Here is a 10059-nt window from a genome sequence, read left to right as displayed (position 1 = left end):
TTATCGTTTGATGTGGCCTCGCCTTATCATTTTGGTTTGAAGATATCTCGCTTTTAATTAGCAATGACATTGTGTATGCCTCGGTTTAGGTTTGTTACCCCCACTATTTTTGTGACAAATTTGTATTGTTGGTGTTTGTATTGGTGCCAATGCTGCTTGTGGTAGCCATTTAAGGGATTACTCTTTATGCTTGTCTGTGCAAATTATCTCCAGATCAACTAATTGGTCACTGGAGAAAGGTACTCATCATGACAATCCTTGTAATTGTTCTTGTTCATTAATGAAATGCTATCGCTTTACGTTATGATCAAAGCACATTAAACTGAATGGGAAAGCTAGTATGCGCGGTTGATTACAAGTCGTTGATGCATTATGTGACATAGAGTTGTTCAATTTGAGATCCAATTGCACCAATAGTTCACCCTAACTTAACGCTAGGTTGCATGGGTGATTGAGTTGTATTGTGAAACCCACTTACATTGATGACGCAATCACCCATGCGCACTCAAGTTACTGAGCCTAGCATAATTCTAGACTAAAAGTGGGATATTAATGCAATGTGAAAATGGAGCGCAAAAGGCTTGTTGCTCACCTTACACTCGAAATCCCGAGTTTGACTCTCTCTCTAATATTTACTTGTATCATAAGTGTTTGTAGGGCCAGTCTCTTAACCATTATCTTATTTTTATACAAGCAGTATTCTAAATTGCATAGAAGACACTTCAAACTTAGATGCATAAAAAGAGCACAACATCTAGCCAATATGACTACGCAGAAGCCCGGAGGGATTCAAACTTTCGATGGCCATTTGGCTGACATTACCATTTTGTCATGGAACACAACTGGAGGGATTCAAACTTTCATAAAGCAAACACATGATATATTCAACGTCTCCGACTCCACAGGTGTTTTTTACTTGCAATTCTACATAACTCAGAAAATTTAAATTACAAAATCCATCTTCATGCTTCATCCAAAGACAACCTTGTGAAAAGAAATCACAGAGGCACCGATCCGTAAAATACGAATTCAGCCGGGCCTGTCATGTAGATGTGGTTATTCTCCTCCCTCCACTCAATCTGCAATGGCCCTCCCGGTAGATCAACCGTGCAATTCTATGTCCAAAAGATACGCACATAAAAAAGATGAGCGAAGTGGACAGCAAGTAAGAGAAACTACAGTAATAGTGAAGTTGATCTGGAATTTTTACAATACATGAATAAGCAACGGTCAAAGATAACTAAATGTTGCACACCAAACTTTCCCGCATTACAAACGTAGCTGTTGAGTTGTTCGGCCACATGTATCAGAATACCCACCCCTGGTTTTTCATGAAGAGCACTGCTTATGGGAGGGGTATCGTGCTTATAAAAGTGACCAATGTAACATGGCAACGTTAAAAACTGGGAGATGAAAGTGGAATTTTTTTTTCATTTGAAATAAATAACCATCCATATTAATTTTTGTTAATATATCCAAAAGAAACAGAATGCCAAAACTTACCCGCCCAGCACGACCCTCAAGAACTGCAGCAACTACTACAGCACAAGCACCAGTTCCGCAAGCAAGCGTTGCTCCTACGAAGAAAAATAATTATACTCCCCACTGAAACAATGCATAAGGATTTGGTATAAGATCACAGTATAATAACTTCTATTGGTTGCAGCAGCACTAACCTGCCCCACGCTCCCAAACACGCATCTTTAGGTGTGAAGGTGTGAAAACTTGCACAAATTCTGTCAATAACAATCAAATGAGAATTGTGAATACAAAATAAACGCTTCAGAACAATGTCAAATTGAGAACAAGACAGGAGCAAAGGATCCAAGAAATTTGATTGAAATCAAACATTTCATTTGCACTGGAATATATACCATGATCATTACAGAATCTTGAAACTGTGTTTCAAACTGCTAAGCAAGATTGGAGAAAGGAATCTTGAAGCACCTTACATCGTATTTGGAATGGACATCACATGAGTTATTTTTACATTTTGAGGCAGTTCAGAGTATAAAAGCTCTGAGTAGCTGTTTTCGAATAAATATTCCACTCTAACTTTGTAAATTAAAAAAAAAAGGTGTCAGTGCTAGACAATTTTGTGAGTACGTCTTTTTCAAAGTACATCTCAACATACCCACTGCAAGCAAGAACAACTCCAATGATTTTAAACCGAACGATACAGAAATTTCAAAGTTGGATGTAACTGTGGCCTTACATTAACAATAGGGTATGCCAACTCTATCTGCTTCCAGAAACAAAAGCATTTCCACAGACAAATAAATTCTAACCTGTGTTAGTTCGTGCTGGAAACAACTCATGATCCTCAAATTTGGGACCGATGTCAGCTAACTTCAATTCATCAACCTTCAAATTCTGTTCATTTTCAACAAAAAGCAAGAAGTCACAACCAGAATTATTTTTTTGTGCGTGACTGTTCAAGAAAAGTTTCGATGATTTGAAAAGGATGTGATATGCTGGAGGAAACCATTAATCAATCATAAGAAACTTTGGCTTTATTACCCCTAGATTAGGTCATTCATTTGAGTGGAGGGTAAAAAACAGACAAAATGCATATGAAAAAAAATTTCTGCTCCAGACCCCTAGTATAAGTGAATATGCCGTAAGTTATTCTAGCAATAGTTACCTGGCCTCCTTCTGTACCAAAGGTTACACAATGAGGATTTCCCATGCTAACACAGGTTACATTCCAGGTTACTCCATCAACATCAAGACCCAACTTAACGACAGATTGATCTTTGTTTGCAGGCAGTTTGGTAGGCACATCTGACGCCTTAAGAATCGGTTCCCCCATATCGACTTTAACCTGTAATTAAGAAAATAGATGTCTGGTAAAGTGAAGACGAAGAACATCCAGTACTTAATGCATGATGGAGGCATCCAGAGCAGCAATGGATACTGTTATAATATTGTCAAAGTCACAGGCTTTGCAAAATGTTTGATGTGTTCAAATCATCCCAATCTGAAATACTTTACATCAACTGAAACATAAAATAAAAAAGAATATACTTTCCCATCTTCTTGAATTTCCGGAATAATTAGACCTGCGCCAAAAGCTGCAATTGTTTACATATAGCGTTGTTAGAAATATACACACCCATTCGTACACGAACGAATAAAGTTTTCTTTTCAACGTTAAATGCAAACAAAAACTAAAGCAAACAATTTAATATACAAGAACACATTGTTAAGCGAAAAAAAAAATAAAAAATATCAGTATATGGAACCAGCTTTCCCATACCTATGCCTTCCCTGCAAATTTTCATGCTCGGCAATGAATCTGGCAAAACAGCGGACTCCATTACCACACATCTATAGACAAAATTTAGATATCAAAGTTCAGAAGTTCGAAATGCACGACAATACCGCCATTCAATAAAATGCAACAAGTTCATTGCCATTTCAGACCGTCTACATTCAATACAATGTGGCAATCACTCATCTAATTAACATTTCAAAGAATCAAGTAAAGCCGATATTTTGGAAAATGTGATTCACCTCCGGCTCGCTCCCATCAGAATTATAAATCCTCATGGTATAATCAGTGCCATTGATGCCCGGCAGCGCCAAGATCACTCCGTCGGCGCCAATCCCAAAATTCCGATCACATAGCTTCGGCGCCTGCTCCGGACTGATTTTTGGCTCCGAAGAATCTCAATTCTCAACCTATCAATCACAATAAACATTGAAAATCAAACTCAAAATCCGAACTTCTTCAATGCTAATTAAATTTCAAATATTGCAACAAATTCAAACATTTCAAAGAAATTGAATACCAGGATGAAGTCGTTGCCGAGGCCGTGGTACTTGACGAAGTGGAAGAATCCGGCCTCTCTCCGATCGAGAAAAGAAGCGGGGAAGGCTTTCTCAACGGCTTCCACGTTCATGGAAAACGAGACGGCCGATACGCGGAGAGTAGGAGCTCTCGGCGAGGCAGCTGCAGGGAGAGAGTTGAGCTTCAGAATCGTAGAAGAAGGTCGAAGAGAGGCGGTGAGGGAGCGGCGAGTTGGGGAGGTGAGTGGCAGTGGGATGGCGGCGGCTATGGCTCCCATGACTGACGGCAGGCGTAGCCGCTCTCTGACTACCTGATTGTTGTTTACTTTACTTGCTGTGCCCAATGTTTTCACAAATTTCTACTAAGGCACTGCCAATTTTCATTATTAACTTTATTACCCTAAAGTTTTATAAATAGTCAATTAGATCCCGCCGAAAGTTATTAGATCAGCAAAAATATAGGTCTTACATTGCCACATTATTACTTAACAGTTTGAATAACGAATATATGAAATTTCAATGAAATCTTAAATAACGTATGAAATTAAAAAATTTTAAGATGTTATAAGATGTTACAATTATATTCAAATTTGAGGAGTATATTGTAATTTATCCTTATTATTTCCACTCGGGTGGATTTGCAGTTGCAGGGGAACTTGTCCTTGTACTACTAATTTGTTTTTTAAGTTGTCACTTATTATTTTCAATTTGCATTTTAAAAATGAAAACTAAAACGAAAAACGAAATAGGTACCAAACATGTATTAGTATGGTGAAGTGAATGCTGGTAATATGTTTGACATTGTTGTTATCTTTGTTGTTCTTGTTTCAGTTCTAGTTTTGCATCTGCCATTTGGATTTTATTATTTCAACTTCATGCACGGACTACACTTCCATATGTGATAGATAAATGGGTGTATGTAAATCCTCTCTAGCCAATGCGGCAATTTGGAATTCAATAATGTTATCCATACGTTCATTTTTACTTTTTACATAAACAAAAATTAACAAAAACATATTAAGCAACTGTCTCAAGTGTCGTTGTGGGACCAAAAAGAATTACAATTTGCCTTGTTATTATCTTTTGGGTCGATGTGGGACCAAATAGAATTACGATTTGCCTTCTTAAGTGTGCTGCTTTAGCATCATATTTAGCTCACCACAACCTTTTTTTGTAATAAACTTTGGAGTTCAAATGGTGGTACTTATTAATCTATGAGACACAACCAAAGATTATTAGAATTCGTTGCCGTCAATTTTGAACTAGTTTTTCCTCTTAAACAGAGTTCCTTCTCTTTTTATTCCAGTTCCCAAGTCCATCTATTTTATCGTCGGAAATTAAACTATTTTCCAGTGTACCCTGTACGCATTGTTCAAACAATTTCGTCTTGGTTAAAATTTAATTATATATACATATATATATATATATATATATATATATATTTAAGATTTTCCCATGTATCCCGTACACATTTTGGCAACAATTTTTCTTGATTAAAGTTAAAAAGGTACAATGGTAAAAGACAGTTTCCATCGAAAGTTGACGTAGATCTCCGATGTGGGACTCAAAGGTTAAAGTAGCAAGTGGGGATCGTTAGAATTAGCAGTCCAATGCGGGATAGAAAGATTAATTTCAATTTTCTGGGGATGTTGAAGTGAATGAATTTAGCGTAATGGCCCTTCTCAAGTACAAGATCCATCAGTGGTAGTTCATCTTCTTTGCCAGTAAAGCCCAAAAAATCAACGCTCTTGAGGTGTCTGAGCTGTGAAGTGTTGGACCTGATACAAGAGAACTCCTCCCAGAGGTAATGGTGGAAATCTGGGCAGGGGATGCTGCTGAGGTTGCTGTCAATCTGCTCATTCATCAATGCGAGGAAGTGTCAATAAAAGCATATGTATTAAAATTAATCAAGTGATTTCTGCACATCATGTTTCTCTCGTTGCACACCTATGTTTATTTCTAGGCATTTGATTGAATAAACATAAGTACTGGGTGACCGAAAACCGTTTATCGGTTAAAAACTAGAACACTTACCTCAACCAACAAGTTCTCTAACAAAGGACATGCATTTAGGAAGCAAGCAAGGGAGTCCCTTTTTTCCTTGTTGATCAAAAAGTCTACCCACGTTAATGACTTTAGCTTGTTGAATTGGAAATCAAGATATCCAAAAATCACTCCACCTGAACACAACCACTTAAACACAAAGCATATTTACACATTGTCAGAATCACATACATAATAATACTTGACTCGTTTCATGTATGAAGTCACCATTGTTACACACTAGACAAATCACAGTTTGATATGTGTGCAAAAGTTTTTCCTTTTGAGATTTTAATAATGAGTTATTTTTGCATACGTGTCAGACTGTGATCTACACATAAGAATTATGACTTTTTACCTGTGATAAGAAGCCAAACAATGTTCAATTCAAAATACATTATAAACATACCTCAAGAATCCAGCCACTTACAGTGAGAGCCTCAACATCCTTGAAAGAAATTAAGATATTGTATAGAAATTGGTCACGTTCAAACTGACTACAGCCTGGTCCATCTCTCAAATCAAGCACCACATCAACCAAGCTCATTGCATTCTTTAACCTAACAATCCGAGGAAGAACACCATAGTACCAAAAGGACTTGAGATTTTGTGCAGAAATTGTAATAGAAACCATGTCTGAACAATCTTCCACCGCCAAGCTCTTGAGGCTATTTGTTTCTACATCAAGGCTATACAATCCCATGCACTTTTCAAGCTTCAAGCTCTCAAGAACATGGCAACTGGAGAACAAATCTGACACGAAAGTTCCTGTGAGGCCAGTAACTGATCTGAGATGGAGATGCTTCACACCACAAAAACCATCTGTTTTTGCAGGATTTTTGCGGAGGCACAAACCCTTCAAATTTTTTTTATTTTCGTTGATTCGAAGAACTCGAGATGAAGCTCTCTGCCAACCCCCTTGGTGACTTTGGCAACAATTATCTGTGGTTCTTCACTGCTTCCAACAACATTGAGATAAAGCTTCCATTGCTCTGGGAAAACAAAAGACTTCATGAAAGTTCCCATAACTTGGTATTTCTCTTCATGTTTTGCTGGGTTTCCTTTAAGGTTTGCTGGGTTTGCATCAAAATTCAAACTTGCTTCAACTGGAGACCAAGGGCTCTTCCAACGAGCTGAAAGAGCACTCCTTCTTACTGCCTTTTTAAATGGGACAAATGAAATAATTTTTTGTTGGATTTCAAATGGTAATCTGCTTATCAAATCAAGATTTTCCTCCCCCATGAGTTTCTGATATTTTTTCCCTGCTTCGTTAGAAACATTGAGATCAACAAAACAATGTGAAATTAATACCTCAATTGTGAATACAAAAACAATAACTTATCCCAATGGTTATATAGAGAGCTCGGTTGGTATGAGCTTACATTTGCAAGTGCTGCTAACTTCAAGGCTTCGAGTTGCCATGATATGGACCTGCAAGACAGCTTGAAGATCTTGACCCTTACTACAAGTATAAAATAAATAATTTAGTAAAGAGAGTATTAATGGAGAGAATATAAGATTTTTTTTTCTTATATAAGCGATTGTGGAAAGAACCGAGCATACAATATCTGATGCTGGAATAATAATATATAATTATTATTTTCTCATCATATACGATGTTATTATTATAAATTAAATTTTAAAAAAAATGTAATGAGTTTTAACTTAAAACACATTAGTTTATTATTAAAGCAGAAAGAACACGGATTTGGATGCAAATGACAATTTGAATGATGAGGGAAATTCTTGTTTTTTGTTTATGGATGTACATGTGATGGCAATAGCAGCCCAAAATGTTGATTTTGATTTTTCAAAACAAACATGCAGGGTGTTACTATTTTATTATATAATTTTGATTATTCAAAGCAAATATATCAACTTTGACTGGAGGGAAAGGATGGTACCACATTTTTTAATATAGCTTGACAAAACACAATTAACATTTTGCTTAAATTAAAGTAGTACAAATTATGATAAGAGATCAAAATAATACAGCTTCACAAAAACATAATCTAAGCCAGTATATATGTCTAACATGAGAAACGTTCTTCTTAAATTAGGCATTAACATATGTAGATATAAGTTTAGCTAAATTAACTAGAACAGTGTCCCTTTATATACACTTAAGTTTGAATTCTTTTCCTTATCGTTTAATTGAATTTAGTGTAGTATTGCTTCTTTTTTTTTTCTTGTTGAAATAAAATTTCATTGATAATCAGAGAATCACTATATCTTCAACGAGAGAAAAGTACAACGACGGTGGTTCCGCTTTAATCCATGAAATAAAATTTCAATAAAGAAGTTGACTTAGCAACCATATTGGCTTCACGACCTTGCCAGCAACATGAAAAATCACAAAAGAGCAATAACAAAGCTCTAATATCTTGAATCGGGTACCTTCAGCCGAAAAACGAGCTTCATCATCATCATTATTATTCAAATTCACCACAACTTGTACGAATCATCATCGGCACATGTCTATAAAAATGGTGGGATATATGTGTTAAAAAGTTTATAACTTAAAAAATATAATATATCACCATTTATATAAAAACACGTGATGTACCACCCGTGTTCCAATCACGATGAAAAATTTCTCGTAGCAGTGACATTTTAGAACTAAGAACTCCAGCAATCGAGGAAAGTTTTTCCTTCGAAAACCGCTGCATTCCTTTTATTCCAGATAGCCCAGTATATCAATTATCATTGCAAACAAATCAATAGTATAGTTATGTATTATGAGAAGTTGAGGTTCTACCATAAAAGCAATTGGCGATATAAGCAGTAATCCAACTATTTATAATCACATGTAAGGTCTCTCCTCTAATTAATGTGAGATTCATTCTCAACGTATTGCTTTTATAATAAAATAAAATAAAATAAAAAGAACACTTTGAATGCGGTCTCTAACTACCAATATTCTTTGACTGAAACCTTTGTGGTTTTTAGTTTTTTATTGAAATCTCTGACATTAATGTAATAATCTATTTCTATGTAGGTTATTATATTTTTAAGGGTAAATCTCAGTTTACTACACTCAAGTTTCGTGGTTTTCAACATTTGGTACATGAAATATTTTTTTTGTCCCAGAATCATACCTAGAGTGTTAATTTTGGAACAATCTTATACATCTGTTAATTAAATATCCTGTTAATTTTGACGTGAAAATTCAAAATTCAAATTTTTTGTTTTGGTCGTCTTCTACCTCCCCGACCTTCCCTTCCTCCCTTATCCCTCCATTCTTTCCTCTGCATCAACCCACCAAACCATCATCTCCTCTCCTTTTCAACTCATCATACATCCACCTTTCCCCTTCCATCTTCGACTCCACCCATCTTGAAGAAGCGCATCAAGCCCACGTGCTGAGTCTCCTGAGGATTGTGCAGAAACATCAGGTAGCTGGGAGAAACATATCACAACGAACAACATCGCGAGACTTCGAAGAACAAGCCCTATCGATGCTTCGAAATCTTGAAACTCAGCACAATGCCACTCAAAACCAACTTGGTAGAAACCCAATTCCCAGATGACAATATGCACCCAGAAGACTTCCTATTTGTAACACTTCAGATCCAAAGAATGGTAACTGAAAATGTGCAATAAATTCTGCAAATTCAAGCTTCAAAACCTATCGCTTTCGGCTCGTAAATCCATTATAGCTCCAATTAATAGAAGCAAAGGATACTTGGTAAAGGGACTTTGAAGGTTTCAACCGTTGCAATTCTTCAGATTTTGCTTTTCCCTTTGGAATCCTTGTAAAAGAAGCTCCCTCAGAGACTCAAAGGGCTTGGCTTTCGAATCTTTTCAGCTCAAAAGAAATTAAAACCCAGATTCTTTGCCATAAACCCATTTAACGCGAAGGAAATAAATCGAAATTAAAAGCAACCCAATAATCTTTTTCTCTCCCTTCTTCTCCAAACGGCCAAATTTGAGCAGTGAGATTATAGTAGTAAATTGCTTCCCAACAACCCCGAGATACAAATAGGCGGCGAAAGGACTAGAGCTTTAATGGATCCCGATACCGACCTGCATTTTTGACCAAATTCGACGGACCAACTCAGAGAAAGATTCAGCTGCGTTTCACGGCTGCGGAATCCAATTCGGGGATCGGAGAAAAGAAGGAAGGAAACTGAATCCCGTGTAATCAGTAGATTTTGTTTCTTGAGTGGAAAAATTGGGATTAGTGGTTGTGGAAGATAAGCTACGACACCATTTATTTGGGGA

The 10059-nt window shown here is 36.5% G+C and overlaps 1 protein-coding gene and 1 pseudogene across 1 annotated transcript; both read right to left on the bottom strand.

Annotated features, from left to right (window-relative positions):
- Positions 1–809: 809 nt before the first annotated feature.
- LOC137723489 (diaminopimelate epimerase, chloroplastic-like) lies at positions 810–4112 on the bottom strand (annotated as a pseudogene).
- Positions 4113–6166: 2054 nt separating this feature from the next.
- On the bottom strand, positions 6167–7077 carry LOC137722021 (F-box protein At2g39490-like). Its single transcript, XM_068461027.1, has 3 exons — positions 6728–7077; positions 6245–6623; positions 6167–6193 (listed from the first exon to the last, which is right to left on the bottom strand). The coding sequence occupies exons 1-3, from the start codon at positions 7075–7077 to the stop codon at positions 6167–6169; spliced, it is 756 nt and encodes a 251-aa protein (XP_068317128.1).
- Positions 7078–10059: the final 2982 nt, after the last annotated feature.

Source organism: Pyrus communis, chromosome 17, assembly GCF_963583255.1.
Source record: "Pyrus communis chromosome 17, drPyrComm1.1, whole genome shotgun sequence".
Classification (NCBI taxonomy): Eukaryota; Viridiplantae; Streptophyta; class Magnoliopsida; order Rosales; family Rosaceae; genus Pyrus; species Pyrus communis.
This window is presented reverse-complemented; position numbering and strand designations above follow the sequence as displayed.

What these genes read in the sequence shown, in the direction of transcription:
- LOC137722021 (XM_068461027.1), bottom strand. Translation starts at nt 7,077, where the DNA reads ATGGGGGAGGAAAATCTTGATTTGATAAGCAGATTACCATTTGAAATC. An exon ending in GGCAGAGAGCTTCATCTCGA is followed by an intron (nt 6,624 to 6,727) that starts GTTCTTCGAATC and finishes TCTCCATCTCAG; the next exon opens with ATCAGTTACTGGCCTCACAG. An exon ending in TAAGTGGCTGGATTCTTGAG is followed by an intron (nt 6,194 to 6,244) that starts GTATGTTTATAA and finishes TTCTTATCACAG; the next exon opens with GTAAAAAGTCATAATTCTTA.